The 25069-nt window shown below is 36.5% G+C and overlaps 3 protein-coding genes across 3 annotated transcripts; 1 reads left to right on the plus strand and 2 right to left on the minus strand.

Moving 5' to 3' along the window:
* Positions 1-2424: 2424 nt before the first annotated feature.
* Positions 2425-3814, minus strand: LOC6648751 (glycoprotein-N-acetylgalactosamine 3-beta-galactosyltransferase 1). Its single transcript, XM_002071479.4, has 4 exons — positions 3276-3814; positions 3099-3207; positions 2761-3042; positions 2425-2695 (listed from the first exon to the last, which is right to left on the minus strand). Exons 1-4 carry the CDS (start codon positions 3812-3814, stop codon positions 2504-2506), a joined length of 1122 nt encoding a protein of 373 aa, XP_002071515.1. The 3' UTR covers positions 2425-2503.
* Positions 3815-11168: 7354 nt separating this feature from the next.
* LOC111519302 lies at positions 11169-11793 on the plus strand. The gene is made up of 2 exons (XM_023179392.2): positions 11169-11266; positions 11325-11793. The coding sequence occupies exons 1-2, from the start codon at positions 11213-11215 to the stop codon at positions 11682-11684; spliced, it is 414 nt and encodes a 137-aa protein (XP_023035160.1). The 5' UTR covers positions 11169-11212; the 3' UTR covers positions 11685-11793.
* A 362-nt stretch (positions 11794-12155) lies between these two features.
* Positions 12156-24071, minus strand: LOC6648698 (putative mediator of RNA polymerase II transcription subunit 26). The gene is made up of 7 exons (XM_002071481.4): positions 23622-24071; positions 21719-23537; positions 19403-20635; positions 15059-15233; positions 13589-13610; positions 12883-13371; positions 12156-12817 (listed from the first exon to the last, which is right to left on the minus strand). Exons 1-7 carry the CDS (start codon positions 24041-24043, stop codon positions 12634-12636), a joined length of 4344 nt encoding a protein of 1447 aa, XP_002071517.3. The 5' UTR covers positions 24044-24071; the 3' UTR covers positions 12156-12633.
* Positions 24072-25069: the final 998 nt, after the last annotated feature.

Raw genomic sequence — 25069 nt, forward strand, 5'->3', positions numbered from 1 at the left:
ACCAAATATAAAAGGAAAGTAAAATGAACAGCAACAAGCATCAACAACAACACGAGCAACAACAAATATTAAAGCAAAGAAATAAACATTTTGTATACCTACTATTATCAGGCACTGCCAGTAGCAGCAACAATCAGAGCACACTCTGGCAAACTCAAATGGGGAACGGGCAATGGGGTAACATAATTTGCAGTTGCCACTGTGTGAGAACTTTTCAATGGTTGCCAACCTGAATAAAAACGTACACTCAAGTGCATCGTCCATTCAAAATACACTGTGGCAACACTTTAATCAAAGTTCGTAAGTCAATTTGAAAGACAAAAAACATAACTAAATTAGATTTCGTTAAATTCTAGTTAGAAATAAAACTTCTAAAAAACAAACATATAATTTAATTATGAAAGAACGAGCAGTTTTCATCATGTATGGAACCAGTGTGCAGTTGGTGGCAATGGTAACGGTAACAGCGACATCCATTGCCCGGATATGCCGGTAGAACCTGATACTGACTGAGTGTACATACATTCATACATATATAATATCTATATGTGTGTGTCTGTGTGTGTGTGAGTGCCCATGTAGTGGCATCAAGCGGATGTGCAGTCGAGCAACAGCAATGCATGTGTGTGTATTAGAGTTGTGTTAGTATATGTGTGTGTGTGTGTGTGTGTGTCGGCTAAACAAAAGTGGCACAACAAGCACGAGCCAAAGCTGGGCTATAGACAAAAAACAAGCTGACAAAGAAATTGTACAAACTGAAAATGATTTGTGACCTTTGCCAGCATACACACACAACCACCCACCCACACACACACACACACACATACACTCTTTATTCGCAGCACCTACATATACACAGTGACGCTTGAGCGATCAAAAATCCAGCCGAATCCCAAAAAAAAAAAACAAAAAATAATAATAATTCTAGCCAAAGGCATACAAAACGTTATGAAGATCCTTTATGGTGGGGTTTGTACTAAAAACCTACAATCGAAATGTTCAGCAATTTAGAAATTTAATTGGAAATCATCAATCATCAGCTTATCAAGCCTGTGACCGATCTCACTCACACCGTGCATCTTAAGCGCCAAAACTAGTTGAGAGTTATAACAAAATAAACCAAAAAGATAGGCCAACATAATTATCGTTATCGTAACCGGTTAGAACTTAAAGTCAAGTGGGCAATTTAGCCATAAACAGACTTTCTATTATAAAAATGAAAGCAGCGGAACCGACTCCCAATAATAAATAACGGAATGACACAAGAACCCTTATCTTAAGGTTATACAAAGGTAACGGTTTGCCGGTTCCGGAAATGTCATCGTGTGGAACATTGTGTTCCTTGAACTTCTAATTAGGTTAAAGTCGTGTATTTGAAAGTTAGTCCCCACTGTTTCGTTCGTTTCGTATAGTTTTTTTCTTGTTTTTCTTTTTGCAGACAATTTCCGCAATAATTTTATAGAAGTTGGCAAACTCATTGTGGTTCTGGAATTAGAGGTGTAGTTGGGGGCGGGGAGAGAGTGCTTCTGTTCTTATCCTGACTGGTTTTGGCCTCTGTAATTAATACCAAATTAATTGTATTTGGATAACACAAGCGTTATCAAGATTAATTGAGTAACAGCAGGCAGTTTGCATAATTTGGAATTACCCACAATGCCCGCCCAACTAACAGCACTCGCCTCGACGTGCCTTAGCCGTATAATGTCTGGCCTAAATCACTACCACACGCCTTCTCCTCTCTCCCTCTCTCTACTTGCGCGTTGACGACCGTTGGAAGCATAATTTGCAATTTGAAATTCCAACCGAGTGGATTTGCTACCACCTTTTCGCTGCCTCTTTTATCCTCATTTAATTGCACTTGGCCATGGTCTGAAACGTAATGTAACGTAACCGACCAAAGAAGACATAGGTAAAGTAAATTGTGTGCCACACCGTCAGCCTAATCAGGCAAATCGAAAACAATCGCAACCCGGCTAACACATAGTTAAATGAGTCAATAAAATAAACTTAAGAACATTTTGAATTTTAATTCTTTTTCCACTTCACACTCGACATTTGGTTGGATTAGTTCTAGTAAATTGATATGGAAAATATTTCTGAGCTTAATATTAGAAATTAAATTCTTTTAGAAGATCTTTTGTGCAAGAATTTGATATAACCCATTGCTGGGGAGCATTAGAAAGCTTTTAAGAATAACAACTGCACCTTAAGTCCATAATTCCCTATTTACTGTGGCTGCTTTTGTTCTGCATAGAACTCAGACGCTGCTTAATAATGCATACACAGGACAACACAAGCAACAACTGTTAACTCCCCTTCCCCTCCCCCTTCCCACCAGCAGCTAGAGCAACATCTGGAAACCTTAGCACGTCTCCTTTAAGCCTATTATTTATTAAACATATGTGAGAAGTAAACACAAAACGAAATAAAAATAAAAAAAAAATGCCTCGAGATATCAAATGGAATCTGTTCTGTTTCAAAATTTGCAAGAACTTTGGCCCTTTTATTGGGGCACATTGTCACTTGGCCGTATAAATGACTGCAGCTCTTCGGGTAATATTTTCTGTGGCAAATACTCGGTCAATTCCGTTCGACCATAGAGCTGCAGTTGATAGTTGAAATAGTCATAGACATATAGCTCACTGCTCGAGATATAATGAAATGCAACTGGATAGTCCGACAAACAGTTCATGCACTAACAAAGTTAAACAAGAGATTTCAGATTAGTTTTCTTTGATTTTCTAAGTGTATTAAACTCACCGCTCTGGGATTGTAGTAGGAATATTTAAAGAACCAAAAATCCATGCCATAATAATGGGATAAAAGTAAGGAGAATGGTGCCATGGGTAGGAAACGAAACCGTAGACTGGCATCACGAGAATCACCAGCTGGTACACCCAAATTATATAGACATATACCCATTTCCAAGTCCTCAGCTTGATTATCCTCCTGACGGCATTTACTACTATCGTTGACCCCATTTGCAAAGATGCGTAAAGCCTCGCGACTTAGTATATAACCGCTGCCACCCGACATGTAAGACTAGAAAGCAAATATATGTATAAAGCATTCATTCATCTTGAGACTTGAAGACTTACCCCATTTTTAGGAGGATTACCGATCAATTTGTAATTGAAACCAAAATGTAGGGCCATATCTGGTGAATAGGGATACAGCATGTGACGTAAATTTTCCACAAAAACATAGCTTGAAATGGATATTCAAAAATTTTCCATTATAGACTTTAATAGTTGGTTGGAATAGATCGATCTTACGTGTCGTCATCGGCTTTCATAAACCAATCCGCCTCATCGAATTTATTCTCATACAGATATGTGAATGCCTCTTTTGTCTTGCCCCAGAGCACTTCGTATTTATCCGGTTTGGTGAGGATCACAGTTTCGAGCTCATCATCTGGGGCCGATGTCATAAAATAGATTTTGTTACACCGTTTGCCCCATGTGCGTTGAATGTGTATGGCTCGTGATTTATGATATTTCGGTGTGGTAAGGACCCAGCACAGGACACGCACCTCCCTTTCCAGCTGCTGGGCCAATGTTTCATTCACGTTCTTTCGTTGCCCAACCGCTGGAATGGGTGCAGCAAAGGAGTTGGCCGTTGCACCGGCTGTTATCATCATTATGTCCCAGTAGGCATAGAGTGAAATAAGGCAAATGCCGCCAATTGTTAACACTAGAATCAACTGACGCCTGGACAAACGTGGCGTATGCTGAGAACGCAATAAAGCCAGATCGCTCTCATTCGGATAGGACTGGTGGTGCCGGTGCTCCACTATAATGTGGTGCTCGGCCATATCGCAACTATTTCTACTGCAAAAACTGTCAAAGCCAACAGGTGATTGCTAAAAAAGCAACAGTCTGTCTGGCATCTTATCACACAGTGCAAAATAAATTAAAGAGAAACCCAACAAGTAGATAAGACTCTAAAAGAAGCTGATAACCATAAATAGACGATGGAATTTGAAAGTATTTCCGACACATTTCATCCATTTCATTACAAAAAAGATAAACACACACAAAACCAATGACAAAGAGAACTAAAGCGACTAACAGTCTTTCGCTGGTTGACCAATTGATTCTGACGGTTTCTCCTTCGGCTTTGAGCTATTTCGGGCAGGTCAGAAATTGGTCGTGTTCCGTTTTTTTGATATGCATTAAATTGCCACTTTATTTAAATTTTTGCCACCACCTAAAATCATTTTTGTTTTCTTTAATTTTGTTTTTTATTTTCATTAATCAAAATACTTTTTTAGAGCAAAAACCCCAAAGCGAACAAAAAACACACAGAAGAACCAAAACTAGAGGAGAGAAACTACAGTTGAAGTTGAGCGAATCTTTTCAATTAATCATGAGCGACATGTGGTCGTTGTCGGTGGGTTGGCTGAGTTGGCTGAGTTGGGTGGGCTTGGGTGGCTCGGTTAGCGCCAAAGAAGGGCGGGGACCGCCAAGCGTGAGAAAAATTATATAGCCGCCCCTGGTTCAACAGTCGGACGTCCGCGTGCAAACAAATGGTTCCCATAATGGCGACAAAGCGCCATTCTGCTCCCATCCTGGCCAGCAAAACTTTACAAAAACAAAAATCTCCCATACGTCATACCTATATTTGCTTTTATTGTGTGTATTTTATTTCTGATGACTTTTAGTTTACCTACAAAGGTTGATATTTTGCATATTGAAAGCGTAAATTCATCATGAAATAGTTAACATCAAAGTTCAACGAACAAAACATAAGAATCATATTGTAAAATGTCCACAGGACTTCCCGAGCACTTTTGGCAAAAAGTTCGTATGACTTCCTGTGGACATTTGGAAAAAAGGACATAGGACATCCTGTGGACATTTACGAAAACGTCCATAGGACAATTGGATAAAAGTCCAAATTATATCCTGGAAATTTGTAAAAAATTTGACCGAAATTTAAATACTCTTTCGTAAGGATAGGTATAACTATTGCAGATTTCTTTCTGTTTTGGCTCTATCTGGTTATTGTTGTAATACCGCTCCTACCAAACACAGTTAACAGAAGTTAGTCTGGTCACTAGAGATGATGGGGTGAAATTCGATAGATATTATTCTGAAATTGGGGATAAATTTCTGGATTGGATGCTGAGGCAGTCTGTTTGAGAGATATAAGGATTTGCCATAGGGAAACATAAATTCAAACTAATTTGCAATTTTGGAATTATGTAAAAGCTCATAACATTGTCATGTACGATAGATTATATTTTTATCGGCCGTTGCATCACGAGTTGCCTCGCGATCACTATTTCAATACTTCGGTGGCCAAACATTTGCCATATATTTTTGTAATCAAAGTAAACATTCCAATTGACCAAACACAGACATATGTACACCCAAGTGGGGTTGGCTCCAACTGTTCCAGGCACTTTTGGTTCTTTTTTGTTAGCCAAACGAAACGAAGCGTCTTTGTCAATTTTGCCTTCTCTTTGACTTTTACCATTTTATCCATTTTATTCATTTTGCCGGAATTTTAGGTTTTCTTTTGCTTCTTTTGTTTTTTTTTTTTTTGTTCTTTTAGCACCCCTGGGCGGCCAATGACTTTACAAATAAGTAGGGAGGAATCCATCAGTTTTGTTGTTTTTGTCACTTTTTAGTATGTCGGTTGGGGTACTACTTGGGGATGGAATGCAGATTGAAGGTACACACACACACATACATATTTATGTACATATATGTAGATATATGTATGATGGTTCGTCATAATACCAACACGGAGAGTAACCATGGACATGAACATGTTGTCTTCGCCTGGTTTTTTTTTTCTCTTTTTGTACTTTTTATGCAAACAGCATTTGAATACGAAATGAAAATGCCAATGCAAGATAGATATTTAGGGGCAAAGAGGGACAAGTGTGTGTGTGTGTGTGTGTGTGTGTGTGGGAGCGGGTGGATCGACCGGAATACCTGTTTCTGGCATTGCATTTGGCATTATGCGGTTACGTTTACCATTGGCATTTTGTTTGTAAACAAATGCCCTATGGTACCCAGGTGAATGAAATAGTTTTTACTATCTATAAAATAGCAAAGGCCGTCAATTCCTTTTCTGCTTCCACCGACTACTATCTCTCTCTCTCTCTTACTTTCAATAATCTCACTAATAGAACTTAATTTCTGTTTAGACTTGGGTCTTAAATAGCTAAAAAATAAAAGAAAATTTTAACTGGTTTCATTTTGTTCTTTATTTTTTTTTCATTTTTGATCTCTGCATTTTACTTAAAGATAAACATGAGCATTTCGTTTGTTCAGAATATGTGTAAGTAGAGTATTTCAAAAACGGCTGGCCAAATGTGTTATTTGTTTTAGTTTTTCATCACTTTTTTGCATAGAGTTTTTTATTGAATAGGTGGGAACAGCTGCTGGTCGTTGTCCATCCAAGACTAGCGTAATTTCCATTCGCGCTAACCCATGGAATTCCATCTTTTTTTTTTTTTTTTTGTTACTCTTTTTATTATTCTTGGTTAGTTTGCGTTGCATTACAAAGTGTGTGTGTGTGTGGGTGTGTGTGTTGACATGTTATGATTTCGATGATATTAATTTCAACTGGCTGCTATGTTGATTCAGCAAATATTCCCACAACTGACCAACTGCTGATTCACAAGCATTTTTTTATGAAACACAAAAATCGCAAAAACAAAAGTTAACTTATTCTCCTGTCAGTTATTAACCCATGTACATATGAATTAACATCTGTTGAGATTAATATGCCATAAAAAGATGCTAGGTGATCAGAGAAAGCAATGTTGTTGCATATAAGGCAAAAATTTATCATTTGTTTTCTATATCCTTGCAGGAGTTAATAATCCCTTGTTTTGACTTTTATTTCCCTATTTTATATGAGATTTTCCACTGAATTGTGCAAAAAATAATGTAAATTGGGCAATTAGATTCTAAATATCAAAAGTTTTGGCAAGAATCCAAAGTCTTGGCTTATTCAAATGGAAAAAATCTATCTAGATTTAATTTTTTGTTAAGATGTATCCAACTTTGCCTACTAAACAGCTCCAGTTTACTCTTACAGTATCCTTTGCTTAACGACATCAAAATTGCATTGGTCATGCAAAAACTTGTTGAGAATTACAACTGCTTATTTATATGTGTGACAAAATCTTTCAATTTGCTGCAGCAGAAAATGGACAAATATTCACCAATAACTTATTGATTTAAACAAAATTATACTTTTTACCTTGTTTAATCCATTTTGGCTCTGGATTGCTTTATGTTTGTTATGTAACAAGCTCTTTTTAGAGTTAAATTAAATTAAATGCAGCTAAAATCCAAAGTAACTATCCTTTTTTGCCTAGTATACACAGATGCATGCATGAAGATGAAGACGGAAACCGGAAGCAAATATAAGTTGTCACTCGGTTGCCAAATGAGAAAATAAATAAATAAGCTGTGAGAAATGGATGTTTGTTAAGGGAATTTTTGCTGTTGCCTTTGTCACGCGATTTTCAATAATAATCTCTTGTCCTGTGGCATAAATGTCGCATTAAAATGTCACGCACTTGTGGCTTAATCACGCCAAAGGACACTTGAATAGTCATTCACTTCCTTTGCCTTCATTTCTTTCAGCCATGGCTAGCCCAAAAGGGGCAGCAGCCCAACACATTGCATTTGTAGGTAGCAGGGGGTGGGGTGCGGTTGATGTAGCCTGGTTGGATGGGTTTTTTGGTATTACTTGTTTGCGGTTTTATTATTATATCATCAGGCTCGTGTGTCAAATGGGCTCAGCATTGTCATATCTCTTCGCTCAGAGCTGCTGGCTCAGCGTCTTGTCAGTTATTACACATTGCCGAACGACTTAATGTCAAGGATTGCTGCCAGCGTTTTCATGTGGCACTCTCACAACTAGAGTTTCTAGAGTGGTGATGCCACACTCTTTCTCTATCTTTCTCTCCTTCTAGCCACAACAGGTGGCCTGGTCCTTAAAAGATTTCGCCTTTCTCTCAGTTTTCATGTGGGAAACCATTTTGGTCATCTTTTTGTGTACCCTTAACTAAGGCTATATTACACTTTAAGCTATTTTTGTTTATCTATTTGAACAATAATGCTTTCACAACTTTAACTGAAACTGTAGTTGACCAAAGACTGTAATGATTTGATAATCGATGGCTTATTTTGTTCTTTGCGTGGAATTATTGATTAATTTAGTTCTAGTTCTGTACTAGTTTCAGTCATTAATAGAAGGTGATAGTAGCTGCGCATCCTATGTCCGTTGTCTCAGATTGATCTGGTGAAAGCTATATACATATAAGCCAAAATTCTGATTCACTTCACCTACCTCAAATGAAGTACATTTGATTTCTAACTCGAATGCCTTTTGTGTAGTCTCTATCAAATTTATTTTGTTTACATTTGAGAGTATTGCCAGTTCGCTTGAATGTCAAAAACAAGTGTATTTATTTAGATATCATTTATGGGGGGCGCAGGCGGGGGCAAGGTGGTGCTCGTTTCTTTTTTCATTTCCCCTGTCTAAAAATTCATTTTTCATGCAATTGGCAGTCTTGCTAGTGCTGCACTTGCACAACGTTTTATAAGTTAAGGCACGTTTCAGTGGTTAGGTCCACTCCACTTTACTGTACTCTTCTACACTGCTTCACTCTAGTTCAGTTCATACCACTCCACACTCCACACTGAAACTCAACTCAACGCAACTCAACCGACTCGACATCACCTCGACATTTTCAATGCGGTCAAAATGCGGCCCCTTCGACCTCCTGGCACAAAATGTCCGCAATGAGAACGCAAAGTTTATTTGCTGAGCATTGCCAAAAACGGGCAATATTGTGTAGTATAGAGCCATACTTAGGCAGTTGTAGGCGGTGGCTGAACTCTTCTGTGGTTTTCTACCATAAATTGAATTATAAGCCCTTCTTCTGATGACATTTTTCATTTGTGAACCATAATTACATATATTAGAAACTTGCTTCATTCAATTTGCATTGTCAATTAAATAAAGTAAGGAAAATTCCTTAGATTGGGTTTCGCCTACACTATACACCTACATTAGATTTTCTCCATTTTAGTCTGGAATAATTTTAAGTAATGTATACATACATACATACATACATGCATACATTCATACATACAAAGAAAGATAGTATCTCGAGATGGCATTTCTCTTTTTGCACTTACTTAGTTATTTTTGGTGATTGGCCAGCAAAAGTTTTGCTGCCCGGCCACAGTCCTAGTGTCGCCAAGTTCAGAACTTATATATTAAACCCATGTGCCGCCTGTACATAACCCATACATACATAAATACATACATCCATGCATATACATGTATGTTTGTATCTCTATGTGTGTCCTTTCCTTCTTGATGAAAGGCCAAGTCAAATGCTTGGCTGATTACATTGCTGTTTCGTTGGCTTTTTTCTTTTACGTTTTCTTTTTATTTTGCTAAAAACTTTACGTATGATTTGGTCAGAAAATTGAAATTTTCCCTACAGCCGGTTGCGGCAAACTCGTCTCTCTCTCTCTCTTTTAAAATGTCATCTATATAAACTACATACATGTATGCCTGTTATTTGCGATGCGGTTTGGCAACCGAATTAGTTATTATTACTTTGATTAGTTGCAAACAGCAGAGAACATTTTAGGCAACATGTAACTGTCTTGGCATTTAACTTAATCATCAAACTATAACTTTATTTCCATTTAAGCCAATTGTTTCTTTCTTTATGGCCACCCTTTTGACTGTCAACTCTAACTGACAGCAAAAAAGTAAAAGAGAATATAGTGAAAAGTTCAAAGGAATGGTCAACTTAAGAAATACAACATACATATAATTGAAATTAAAAAAGTAATACCCAAGATGATCATAGTTTATTTATGTGTTATCATTTTTTATACCCTTGCAGAGGGTATTATAAAATTGGTCAGATGTTTGTAACGCACAGAAGGAGACGTTTCCGACCCCATAAAGTATATATATTCTTGATCAGCATGAGAAGCTGAGTTGATATAGCCATGTCTGTCTGTCCGTCTGTCCGTCCGTCTGTGCGTATGCGTTTTACTCAGCCGTCTTAAGAGCTATCGGTCTGAAATTTTGTTTCGGGGTTTTTTATTACCCGGGAAAAATAAAGTATGAAATTCATAAGGATCGGACCATGTGATAATATTGGATATAAAACCCCAGATCCCAAAATTTTAATGTGATCGGATAAATATAACACACACAGACGCAACGCTACATGAACTGTATGTGTATGTGTGCGTTGCTTTGCTTTGGGGATAAGGGAAGAAGAAGAACAAATTGTAAAATAGAGAGTAAAATTGTTTTGTTTGTATGTATATTGATGAATTGAGTTTCAGAAAACAAATTTTGAACATGTAAAATTATTATTACCAAGGGTATATAAACTTCGGCATAGCCGATGTTAGCTTCTTTGATATTTTTATACATAAATTCTCTCTCAGATTTTAGTGTTTTTGTAACATTTCAATGTTTGCTAAAGCGCAATACATAAAAAAATTTACCAATATTCAACTTGAGAATCTTAAGATTAAGATTGACCAAAAATGAATAAATGTGAAACATTAATTTTAGATTGGGATTAAGACCTAGCAATCTACTTTGTAGATCAACGACACCAAAATAAAGATCTGTGCATATGCCAGACATCAAACGGCCGAGTCGTATCAATAATATACAATTAACCCTTTATTGCCAAACTCATACGATATCTGCAAATTATAATAGTAAACTAGTTAATCCAACTTCAAAAATGTAAGCCTAATTGGGCAAAAAGCTAATGACTTTCACCGTGTACTCGATTTTAAATATGAAATTCGTTTTCAATTTAAGTATACTGAATAGAAACATTTGGCTACTGAAATTACGCATCCGCACTGTTGGCCGATATATGTATAAAATAAGCTTACATTTAATCTGATCAGTTTTGAGATATTTTCTAGACACATTATTTTACTTTACTAATGAAAACATAATTTTTTAGTTCTTTCATTAACTTTTATAACTTGTATTGATGTTATTTTGTTCAGTGTAATCCGCCTAGTACGCCAAATAATCTATTGCCTACTTTTAGGCAGAGAATACCAAGAAGCCATAACGAACAAGCAAAAAGGGCATATAAAAGCTAGCTGCTTTCTACTTATCAATTTCATTTGTCATTTGTCTGGCCAACTATTCTATTCACTACTCAATTGTCATGGATTGGCAGATTTTAAAACTTTATTTACTACTTCTCCTTGCTCTAAATCTGGTGAGTTACAATTCTTTTTCTATTAGGAAACTTTGATCTAGCATCCTTTTTCTTGAAGTTCCTACAATGCTCAACAGAGGAAATCGGTTGCCTTAAACTAAACAATGTGACAAATAGTGAAGTTGAGGCTGTGCTACCAACTACGCCAGTAGATCAAGTCTCTATGCCGATCAAATGCTATAGCAAGTGTGTGATTAAAGATTATTTCAATGAAAAGGGCATAATCGATTTGAAACTAGTGGGCAACCGGGCCAGAGAAACGGAACTACGTGTTTTGTCCCAGTGCAAGGCTAAACACGATCACAATTTTGTCGACAATAATGATGATGTCAGGCCGAATGAGAAGCATTGTGACTACGCTTATGTGATGTTACAATGCCTATATCTGGGCCCAACCAATGGAACGTCAATTAATTGAGCTTTGTGAACTATAAAAACAACTAATGTCAGAGCACGTCAATTTGGAAATTTAAATAAAAAATTAGTTTGCACTCATTTAACAGCGAAAACCTAATGAGTGATAGAAATTGATAAGCAAAAAAACTTTATTTCTTTTCTCTTATATAATTTGAATGAAAATAAATAATTCCTCTATCAAATATAAAATCTTTAAATATGAATTTAATTGATATTTAGATTTTGTTCTCATATTTTATTGAGTAAGCATTTTATTGGGAAATTTGTTTGGTTTTTGCTTTTGCTCTTCTTTAAACAACTATATCGAATATAATTGTATATATATAGACTATATAGATAACTGTATACATATATATGGTATATAAACTATATCTTAGCGAATATCACACGATATATGTATGTGTTACACAAAAAAAAAAACAAAAAAATTGGAAAAAAACAAATTATAATGTAGATATAAAGATATATCAAATGAAATTAATAATTTATAATATGATGTAATTGTAATTATCGTTATAAGCAAATTTGTTGTTTTGTGTTGCTGTTGTTGTTGTTGTTGTGATGATATGGGAGACCTTATAGTGAGTACTCACTGTATATCAATAGTTTAGAAACTAATCTACTGTCTTTTTTTTTATATGTTATATATTAATATTTTCTTCGTATTTTTTTTTTTGGTAATCATTTTTGCTTTGCTCGCTGAATTCGACTATTAGAATGTTTCTCAGTGGAAAATGGACATAGAACACAAAAAGTTCAAAACAAAACGTATAAAATAAATAGAATTTTAGATTTAAGGCCATCAAAAATTAAAGCTGTAGACAAACAAAGAAAACAAAAAAATAGACGCACTATACATAAAAGCCAAAAATGAAATAAAATAAAAACAAATACAAAATGAATTTCTGACAGTTCATAAATGTTAAAAAATATTTGTATGCCCCATCAAATTAGCACACTAAACGCTCATTATCGGGACGAAAGATGCGATCATGATTCTCGATCAGGAGCTTAGCCAGCATATTCATGCGGCCAATGTCGAATTGAATTTGATTGGCGGTCAACAGGCAGGGACCCCACACGATAGCTAAATTGGAGGCAGGCATACGATTCAAGGCACTGGCCGCAGCAACTCTGCAAAAGGATTCATTAAATTCAAGTTAAAGTTGAACACTATATTCATCTTATTCTCTACTCACTTGGTCAAATGCTTGATGAGAAAACGCAATGTCGAACGATTCGGTTCGGGCATATCATCAAATGCCAAACGCATACGTTCAATTGATCCCTCATCGTTCAATTGGCGACCCAAACGCTCGTACGCCTCCTGGGTGATCAGCGGGGCGGATAATTCCCTAAAGAATTGCTTATGCAGGCTGGTCAATGTATGAATATCGTCCGTTTGCAGGAAACGCGGATCATATAGAAGCGTCAACTTTCGTTTCAGTTCATCCACTAACAGTTTATTGCCCGATGCACGATACAGACCATCCTGTTCAATGCAATCGGGCTGCTCGATATAGGCACAGATATCGACAACGAAACGTGGCACATTCGGATGATCGGTCATATTCAGTTCAAGGAGTTTGAGAGGTGATCCAAATAGTGGATATTTTGACTGATCATCTAGAAATAAACTGTTGACCTGACTGCGACGTACTTTCTTTTCGCTTTTTGGCGAGCGATTACTGCAAAGAAATTAAAACCAAATATTAACTTAATATATATATTAAAATATGATTCAATTTAAAAAACGAACAAAAAATTTCAACTGTTTTCATTAGTTTGGGATTTGTAAGATGGGAAATTTTTCGCTTATTTCAACTTATAAATTTCAAATTTATAAATTTCAAATGATTAACTTTTATGTTCGTCTTTCTCATATTTTTAATTTGGGTTACTTACATGCGAAGTCTATTGACATTGACTAAATTCGAATTGAAACATTAAGCAATCGTATCCAAAATTGGTTCCACATAAAAAAAAGAAAAATATAGAAAAAATAAAAATATATATATTAATCAGCTTATAGAAATATTTATGTAAAATACATTTCACTTAGGCCTACATTCGGTTAAACGCCCATCAAAGGAAATGAGAGAAAATGTTGGCTTTGCCATAATGCAAACTCTAATGATCTCTGATCAAGCCAGTTGACTATCAGCTCCTCGACTGACTTCCAATGCAAATTGGGTATAACTATTTATCCGCCCACCCACAAATATGTGGATATGTCTGTCACCTTACCTCATCCACACTTTGCCTAGCCTTTTCAAGATTCCCCTACACACACATGATTCATTTGGAAGCCAAAAACAGATATTCAGCGAAAAAATAATAATAATCAAGAAAGAAAGAAAACAACAACGACAACAACAACAACAACAATGAAAAGTGAAACCAGCTAAACTTTCATTAACTAAAAAATGCAACAACTCTCAGAGACACATAGGGTGAGAGAATAAGTGATATGGAGAAATATTTATATGTATATGGAGAGGGAGAGGCAGAGACACAGAGAACTGGCGGTTCACATTCCGTTTCCCATTCATGTTGCACTGTGTGGGCGACTCTGGCAACCTTAAAAGGCTTTGCTCAACCCATTAAAATATCCACAACAAGCAAATACATTTGGAACCACTGTGTAGACAAAGACTTGAGAGAACATTTCTAGTGACAGGATGCGCAAATTTATTGAAAAGTTTTATAGATTTCTAGAATTTTTGCAAGAATTCGTAGGGGTCTTCTTTAGAATATTAAATGCAGTCTCACGCTTGGAGAAGGTATTTTTGATATCTCCATTGATTATATTTAATTGGGAGTGAATCATCAAGTCAACAAAAGTCTTTTCCTGCTAATCCAACGAAAATTACCCACAAATCAGTGTGTTCTCCTAGATCTCTAGCTTCTAGTTAGTATTTCTGTAATGTAAGTAATGTAATACAAAGAAATTGAAATGATAATAAAGAATGTTACATTTGCAGATATATTTTCTCTAACGAGAGAGTCTCCTTATGACTTACTTGTGAAAGACTATCAATAAGAAAAACAAAACTGAACCCTCGTTGAAAAATTTAAATCAATATTAAGATTATAAAGGTAATGTTTTACTAGGCATCACTTGGGAGTGTTGCCTTAGTCAGATTCTATATTCTATAATTGACCTTAGATGTTTAAAGATTTCGAAACTATAAACTCCTATATGAAAATCTCCAAATTATTTTCACTTTTTCTTACCAGCAATTCAAAGGCGATGTAAATTTTAATCTTTAAATTCTGAATGTATAAATAATTTATGCTATATGTATTTGCCAGATCGTATGAGTATATCGTATGACAAGAGCTATTAGAACATGTCAATTTGTTTGTACTTACATTTCTTAAATATTTGTGTCGTTATGGACTTTTTATCTTCTTCGCCCGGCAGTTCGGTCAAATTGCCAATTGAGGCGCTCTTGAAGCGTTGCAATATCGTTGTCTGTTGAGTCTGTTGCACCTCATTATCTTCCTGAATTTGCTGTGCACGCAGAATATCAGTCACTGGCACAATCTGGAATACAAAAAAACAAAACCAAACCAAAGAATTACAATCACAATCAGCACCAAAGTAAACAGAGAGAGAGAGAGAGAGAGAGAGTGAGAAAGGGAGAAAAAGAGTCAGGGGAAAAAGACACGCAACACATGCATTTAATAAATAAGTTCCATGTGGTGAATTGTGGGTTGGTTGCAAACAAAAAAAAAAAAAAAAAAGTGCACAGAAAGAGTAATATATAGATACAATACAATTGCGTGGAGCACACAAAGACTCAGAGGGGTGAGGAGGGGGGTTGGAGTGGATAGACCGAACCTCTAAAGATGAAGAGGTGGGAAGTGCACAAATTGAGATACACAATTTGAGAAACGGCGGCAAATTAATTGCAGCATTTCGTGCTCGATGTCGATGTCGATGTTGGGCCATTGTGTTTTTTTGTGTTGTGATTTCCCTTACTCTGTTTTGTTTTTTTTTTTCTTTCGAAAAGTTCATTTTGTTTTTGTTGTTATATTTGTTATTGTTTTTATCATTCTCTTCCCTCCCCCACTTCAATTTTTTGGGGGGTTCATTTTTCTTTTACGCTCACCGTTGTTTGTCTTCTTTTCGATTTGCCTTTGCCCGTCATTTGTTATCTTCCGCTCTCCCTCTCCCTCTCTCTCTCTGTCTCGTTTGCTTTTTCTGCGCAAAAACAGCAACAAAAAATAACAACAAAAATATTTAACAAAACAAAATACAACAAAAAAAAAAAATAGAAGAAAAATAGAAGACAGAACAAATTTGATACAAAAATCTTGAGCTACGCTTGGCTTGACGTTGAAATGAAAAGTGTATGTCCGCAGGGCTAATAGTCTTGTATTTAAGGTCTTTTTTTCTTTCCCCATCTTTTATTGCATAAGTTCTTGATTTTGTTTATCGTCGTCTCAGGCATAAACAAAAAATTCAACTCCACGACAGACCCCGCCTGTTCCCTCCTTGCTCACCACCGCCTCCTCCACAAGTTTCCCCCTCTCGATCAGTTTTGCCTTAAAAACACATGGCACACCAATGCATTACCAAGTAGCAGATTCAAGCCCCAATTCCAATAATATTTTGGTTTATTTTTCTGACCAATTGCTGATTGCTTTCAAAGCAACTCTATGGCAAAGTTATCGACACAGAAAGTGGAAAAAATCGTATTATTTGTTATCGAAAACTCAAGGAATTGGGTGCCGCCTTACGTTCTATAGGCAATTGATCATCGAAAAGATTGACGACAATTTGTTATCAATAACATAAGTGTTGAACATGGACGGATCCAGTGGGGAAGGGCAATCCATGGGGTCTGGACACCCCCGAAATGTCAGTATATCGAATAATTTTTGTCTTCATTAGACACTTTATTTCCACAGATGGTGAGTTTCGAAGTGATCGTGGAATTTCGAGAAATCCCTATACTAACAGAATGCCTTCGTCGAAAAGTACTAAGCCGAAAATCTTGATTCTTTAATCCTCTTTGAAAATACATTCTAGATTCGACTCTTTAAAGGCAATTGAAAGTAATGCTTTTATTAGGTTGAATGCTCACTTTTATACAAACTTGGATTACACTTTGGCTCCACTTGAATCTTGCGCTAGTTATTTTATTTTGATAACTTTTTCAGCACTTGAATTACATCTAACCAACATAAAATACTAACTAATAAGCTGATATTCTTTTCTCTATCGTGTATAACTTTCTTTGTATACACTTCAAAGGCGTCGACATGAAATTCTCAGAAGAAACCCACGGGTTATTCCATATTTTCTATTTATATACAAGATCTACTCTCAACTCGAATCGCCTGTGCCTGCCCTTTGTGTGTTCAAAATCGAAACATCATATCACATCGAATTGACTGTGACTCGATGTTTATAAACAAATGTGGGTATACATATATAATAAGCTTAATGATTTCATTAAGTATAATATAGCGGTTTTTTTATATGGTAAGGTATATAAAAAGTATTAAGAAATGAGAGACTGTGATATTTATGAATCAGTTGACTATGTCCATAAATGTACACATAAGAATGGAGCATTTTCAAAAACACAGTTCTTGAATTTGAAGGTAATATCTATAGAGTATTTTCGTATTGGGTTTGAATTTGTTTTAATGGTTTTTTGAAAATCGAATAAAAACTTTGCTATTTAAACCGAATCTCTGGTGCTTTGTTTTTTTCGCAGTGTTTCTCATTTTTTTTTTCAAGTTTTTTGTTTTGTTAGTTTGCATAAACATTACACACACAACATATGTGCGTGTGTACAAATTGTATTTATTCGAATATACATACATACATATATTTTTATATATATGTATATGTATTGCGTAGTTGTTAGTGTTTTTTTTTTTTTTTTTGACTTGTTTATTGCTCTTTGTAATCTGACTGGTACACTATACAGAAACGATCTGTTTGTTTTAAGGGTCTTTCTCTGTTTCTCAGTCTCGGAAATCATGTGTTCCGCCATTATGCCGGTTGGATTTTGAAAGAAATCTGATGGCCATATCAAATGGCTGTGGGAATAAGCACACTAAACGTATTTTGCTTGTATCTGGAGACAAACAACACAAATGACAGAGTATTAAATGGCAAATCGCATGGCATAAGATTACAAACTGATGCTGAAGGGTATACGTTTGCTTGGCCAAAAATGGCAAAAATCAAATGCTCTCTCGTTATTTGATTTAAATTTTTGGTGTGCTTCAGAGCTTGAACGATTCTTGTTTTAAAAGCAGCCACATTTTTTTTTTTATGAATATGACCTCGAATGTATACGATTATTTTGATTGTTTTTGTTGTTGTTGTTATTTTTACCCCCATCTGATTCACTAAACCAACAAACCTAAAGCCAAAATAAGACACAAAACAGGCATACCAGAAGTTTGTATGCCCTTTTCCCAACTGAGCTTAGCTTAGAGAGCCTTTAATTCCTTGACCTTTTTTTTAAATTCTACCAAACTGAGAGCCAATTGAGTGTATCAAGTAGAAAGGGTATCTAAGGAAAATGATTGATTCGATGACAAAAAAATATTGCGTAGGCAGAAAATGCCGACATCGACAAGAAATCAATGTAACAATTCCATTTGAAATTTGAAAATCAAAAAAACCAGGCTTGACACAGGGGTATGAGAAAAGTCCCCTATTCTATAATAGCAATTCCAAAAATATTTGACTAATGATTAACTAATTTAATGCTAATCAATATCAGAAAACAAAACCGGTTTGCAACAAACTTGGATACATGCTCTTACATTCATTTAAATGCCGATTACATATATACATATATATATGTATATATGTTGGGCGAGAGAACACACACACACACTCACATATATGTATGTACATACATATAGACATATGCAAAAAAATAAATAATTGTCGCTCAAGGGGAACGACGCTGGGAAATGTGAATCAACACAATGTTTTTGGGGTCTTTTGCAAAAAGTACACTGAAAGAAATTCAGAAACTTTGATAATTTGATTTGGTTAAGACATCATTCTTAAAGGGCTAACAATTCTATATTTGAACTTGGCCATATTTACATTTCATCCATTATAGATCAATCTGTAGCTGCCCCTAAAGTATGCAAAGGACTACCAAAAGGCAAAACTTTTACTTAAAAAAAAAAAATTCGAAATTTTACTCGATCAATTTTACAATGCATCCGTTTCATGGATTTCGCCAGGCAAATGGAATGCATATGAAAACCAATTCCATGAAATTTTTTGCATGCCGCAAACAGCGAAGAAAAAATTCAAACAAACAGGCAAAAGAACGTGAGAGACAAATAAATAAGCCAGAAAAACCAACAGCAACAAATGGCAAACAAAGTGCAATAAAAAATATTAACTATCAACAAAAAATCGGCACAATTTTCAGACTGATAGTCGAATACAACGAACAGAATGTGGAGATGGCTCGGGCCAAGGATAAGATAAATCAGGGTAGAGATAATGATTGTTAATAATAAAAGGTAATAAAATTTGATGTCAACTAATTTGATTTAGAAGTTTACAAAGTTCTTAGAATTGGCCCACACCTTGTAAACCGATTATACCAATTGAATGTAGTCAAATTTCAGGTTTTGAGGGATCGGAAGGGGATAATGCACATGCAAGGAGGCAAGGATTCATACAGTTTGGGTTATGCTCATGCTCCATGGACTCACCATATCTTCCTCATCCTCACAACAATCCATGCGCTGCAATTGCTCCCTCCAGGCTAATACCGAATCGGTTAACAATAGCCGTGCCTGTGAACGAACGCGTAATTTCCGTGCCGAACGCGGTCCTTGAGCCAATGAGGCACCAGCTCCACGTTTTGTGCTGGCCGCAGCAGCTAATACAGCCAATGCCCAATCCTCTTTGAGGGCATCCAATCCAGAAGGATCCTCACAACTGCAGCCGCTGTCGTCGTTTTGATTGCTACTCCCAATGGCTGCTGATGAGACTGAAGTGATGTTGCCAAAATTCTGTGTATTACCGGTTGTGGTATTATTGTTGGGTATTGGCGGTGCTGGACGATGATACTTTTGGATGCGTGGCGGGCGTGTCATAAATTTGTGATGGATTAACGAACGTTGATAATCATAGTAAATGGCGCTATATTTCTTTGGCTCCTTGGGACTATAGATGATGCAAATGTTACGCAATATGGGATGTATTAAGACGGCTGCATTTGAAGCGGGATTATTATTATTATTATTATAAACAGGAGTACTGGCACTTTGATTGCTAATTGAACTACTAATCGAGCCCAATGTCGCTGTGCTATTGGTCACTGTGCTACCCAGACTGAGTGTTTCCAATTCGTTGGAAAACTGAAATTCATCTCCCGCTCTCTCCCAAGCACTCTGATCCATCGATATTGTTGGCGAGGGCAATGAAGGCGTTGGCGGGGGTGATGATGTCGGTGATGGTGACGTCGATGGCGATGGCGACGGCGATGGAGACGACGATGGCGACAAAGACGAAGACGTTGGCTTTACGCATGTGGATGAGATGATTGTCGTTGGTCGCTTAGTCACCAAGTGACTCGCTTCAGCCGCAACTTCGTCGTCATCTCTTTCATCGTTGGCTTCCCTCACATTGGGTAAATGTTGCAGAATTGGCTCTAAAGTTTTAAACTGCCATATGGGCTGATAAATGGATTCCTCTCCATCTTCATCTTCATCTCCCTCGCCATCCCCCAATTTCATTTTCTCATCAATTCCATCCTGTTCCATGTGTTCGACAATTTCCTCTAGTTTTGGGTTTTGTATCCGTTTTATTTTATCATCGTCGTTGTCCTTCTTATCCTGATTCTCCGTTGTATGGATATACCCTGCTCTGCTTAGAGCTGTATTCGGATTCCGTTGTGGCACTTGTGGTGCTCTTCGACGTAATTTAACCACACAGTTGTTCTATATATAAAAATAAATATATATTCAATCAAATACTGATTGATAATTCAGGTCCTATTTTAACTAAGTTTCTTCTTCTCTTTGTGGGTAGAGAATTGAGGTGTGTGGTTTGACTATTTACATGCTATTTTCCAAATGGTGGTGGGGGGGGAACATATTCAAATATGTGTGTGCTCCAATTAAAAAAAATACTTGTTTAAGAAGGTCAAGCAAATATCAAAGTATAATAAACAATTGCTCGATTAGAAATGTATTTTCAAATAAATATAAATATGCTTTTTGTGTTGTTTCACTATAATTGAAGCAGTATTGTTTCAAAAATAAACAATTTGGAAATCACATTAAGAGCATACAGTTTGTGTTATTCATCCACACGAGGGCATGTGAGTATGTGTGTGTGTGAGATCACACAGGCCGACAAAATTGCGACTCAATGCAAATGGCAACCATTTTCAATTGAATTCTTGACTAGAATCTGCATTTAAATTTAAACAAATTTGTCTATATAATATATATATATACTTATATTTAAATGAATACAGCTGTTTTTACTGCTTCCACTAAGGGGAAATCAGCGGCATTATCTCAAATTGGTCTACACTGAGAGAAAAGTATTGCAACTGTTTCTGCTTTACTTTGTTGAGCTGTGTTGTGGCTCAAATATACATGTATGTATATATATATTTCATTATCGTCTTTCAAAGTGCACTAATTATCAATGATAATAATTATCATTTGTTTTTGTTTTCTTTTTATGAAACTTTTACTTGGATTTTTCACAGAAATTGAGTTTTTAGTTAAAACTTTACACTAGTTTTAGTGTTTGTTTTTGTTTTGTTATTTGCTTTTCTTATCGTATTCTCTGACACAGACAAACACACACACACACACACACACACACATACACTCACACAAGTGCATGTACAACGACTAGCAACAAATTTTGTTGCTGTTTTATCTATTTCTCTAATCAATTTTCAATTTTTTCAAGTGAACCACCTCACAAAAAGAAGAAGAAAAACATAAAAAAAAAACACAAAAAAAAATATTTAATGAATTGTTTTTTGTTTTATAATTGTTAACCTGTGCGGAGGTTTGCTGCTGTGTGCTGCTTATGTTGTTGTTGTTGTTGTTGCCGATGTTGTTGGTAATGTTGTTGGTGATGTTGTTGTTGTTGTTGTTCTTGCTATTGGCATTTTCATTGTCATCAATGCGCTGATCGGCAATTTGTTTTGGCTTGAGAGGTGCTGCCATATTGTTGTTGTTGATGTTGTTGCTGTTGTTGGTGCTACCAATTATTGTAGCTTGCTGTTTCCCCAACTCTTCCGGCTCCTCCAGCATTGCCCCTTCTATCAACGACTTTAACTCTGTTTCTGTTTGTCTTTCTCTTTCTAACTCTCTCTCCGTCTCTAGCTGCGTCTTTATCTTTGGCTTTAACTTTGGTTCGGCTACGAACGCGAGAGGCCGAGCGCCCAGCAGCAGCACGTTCTCACTCGCTGACGTTGCTTGGACAACTGGAGGTAAACGACGACAACAACGACTTTGAGACGATGTGCCTCCGACGACGATTTGTGTATTTGTGCCTGGGCCTCTGAGTCTGTCTGACTCACACCCGGTATTGGTATTGGGAGAGGCAAGAGCAACGGTTTTTTTTACTCTCCCTCGCAAGCGATAGCAACGATGTAGCCAACGCTCAATGGAGATTGCTGATCGTTGTTGTTGCTGTCGGTGTTGTTGCCGCACCAACAACATTGCAAACGATTTGTCATAGGCACACAAAAATCCACGAACACTTGGATGTAAACTAGCGGCTAAAAAGGTGCTTTGCATTAATTGCCACAATGAAATAATGGGTAACAAATTAAAGTCACTTTTTTGTGGATCGATCGCTTGAATTTGAGATTGTGTTTGTACTAAAATCTCAGCATTTAGAATAACAATCTCAACTGGTTGCTGTTCGTTTTCTTCTTCTTGTTCTGGTTCTTGCGGCAATTGTTTGAGAAACTCATTGACAAATTCCGCATTATGATGTTCATTGATGCCGCATCGTCGTCGACTTTCTTCATATTCATTGTTGTCTTTTGAATTAGCTTGTCTTTGGTGATTTTTATATTTTAGTTGCCTTTTAAAGTCATCAACCAGAGATTGCTCTGGTCGTCGTAACTTAACCATATCCATGTCCATATCACGTTCAACATTCCATTGGAATCTGTCATAGCTGGCCGGCATCGATTTGGGTTGCTGATGCACAGCCAAATTATCATCATAATTATGTATATCCCTACGCAAAAGGCTCATCCATTGGCAGATGCTTTCATTTAAATATATAGATGACAAGGATGACATTTTGGTGGGTTGCTTGTCATTTTTAGATTCCTTATTTGAATGGGGATCTTCAATCACTTCCTCCAACTCCTCTTCTTCCCTCTCTTTATCACGCTCTTCCTTTGATTGCTGCAGCATACGTCTACGTGATATTCTAGGACGTTTGTGTCCCACTTTTTGGTCCTGTTGCTGCTGCTGCTGCTGCTGCTGCTGTTCCACTCTCAATCTACCATAGATATGTTGATCACTTTGACTGTTTTGCTTAAGTTCACATATTTGATGCATATCAAATGTGGCCTGAGTGTGAAATACTTCATCCACATTGTGTATTATTTCCAAAGAACCAGCTCCCATCCCCGCAACACCGCCACCACCACCGCGTGCCCCTCTGCCGACACAACCGTCAACATTTTTTGTGTTGCCTCTCTGCAATGAACCCGACCGATTCAATTGTCTTAGAGATCCAAAAAACCGACCAAGAGTAGCGGCACTTGACTTTGAATAACTTAAAAGGCTGCGCGACTTGTTTGATTTGCTGTTGCTGTTCGTGTTGGTGTTGGTGGTGGCAATGATGTTGCTGATGTTACTGATGTTGCTGTTACTATTGCTATTGCTGTTGCTCGATTCTTCTGTCTGCTGTTGTTGTTGTTGTTGTTGTTGCTGTTGCTGTTGCTGTTGCTGTTGGCATTCACATTGGTCATTTTCACTGTAGATGCCACGACAGAGTTCACATATATTTTCATATATGTTGGCCTCGTTCAAGGATGACGGCAATGGTGCAGATCCAGCTAATACACCTCCATTAGCAACACACTGACAGAAATTGCAATAATGACCTTCAGCAGTAAATTTACCATAGCCACATCCGCGACATAGATTCTCATAGATCACCGTTGTCGTTTTATTTCGTTGAAAGTATTTATGAAGTTCCGGCATTGATGGCACTTGAACTTGACCGGGACATCGTAGGGGAACGTTCTCGTATATGTGATTGATTGTCTCAATATTATCATTGATATCGGCATCCGCATCTCTGACATCTGCATCGCCCATTCGTTTCATATCATCCACTTTCTCTGGCATCTCGCTCTCTTTTTTATCATTAGATTAAATGCATTATTCTCATTACACTAAGAAAAACAAACAAAAAAGCAAAGAACAATTCAGTAAATATCAGTAAAAACAAAATACCCTCAATAGATCATAATTTAACAAAACTGTTCAGAAATTCCCAAAAAGTCCTTTTTACCTAGAAAATTCTAGTAATTAGGGAAAAATTAACTAAACCATATACTGACTGACTGAATTAATCCAATTCTTCTATTTAAAATTAGTAAAATCTATTTTTGAGGTTGTATCTCGTAACCTAACCTTAAATTCATGTTGCTTCATTTTTTACTTAATATAATAATAATATGAATTTAAAGTTTTGGTCGTAGAATAGCCAATTTTCATATCTAAATTTAATTTATTCATTACCATTTTAATTTATTTTTAATGGTTAAAAAAACTTGTTCCATTGTTTTTAAGTGTATTAAAAAGAGAATGAGTCATCTATTTCGTGAGAGAGTATGTGAGGGGCAGGGGAAGAGAGAGAGAGAGCAAGTGAAGGAGAGCAGCGCGCTTAAGCGATAAACTGTATTTGCTGCAATGCGTTTTCATTAATTGATTGCAGTCAAACAGTTAAATGATCGTTTGCCTGCTGCTCTCTTGCTCGTTATCTTTCTCTACTTTTTTTTTGTCGCTATCATTCTTTTGCCTTTCTTCTTGTAGGCCATCTTCTTCGCACACATGCGGGGCACGCAGGCGCCTATTATCTCACACACACATACGATCAGGAGAGTTTCTGGATGTCTCTCTCCCTCTGTTTCTCGCTCTCTTTTCCTCTATCTCTTTGCCCAGAACCGACTTTCCTCAAAATTAACCCTTACTCCAGGCCGCATGCTTAATAACCACTTTATGGCATTGTTCACTAATTAATTTTTAAAAATTATTGTACTTAACAATATTCGTCAATTTAAAAAAACAAAAAAAGGGGAAAACCATTTTTCTACCAGTCGAACTAATGGTACCCATTTGGGGGTTAACCATATTAGTCTTTGTGTTTGT

Source organism: Drosophila willistoni (assembly GCF_018902025.1).
Source record: "Drosophila willistoni isolate 14030-0811.24 chromosome XL unlocalized genomic scaffold, UCI_dwil_1.1 Seg141, whole genome shotgun sequence".
Lineage (NCBI taxonomy): Eukaryota > Metazoa > Arthropoda > Insecta > Diptera > Drosophilidae > Drosophila > Drosophila willistoni.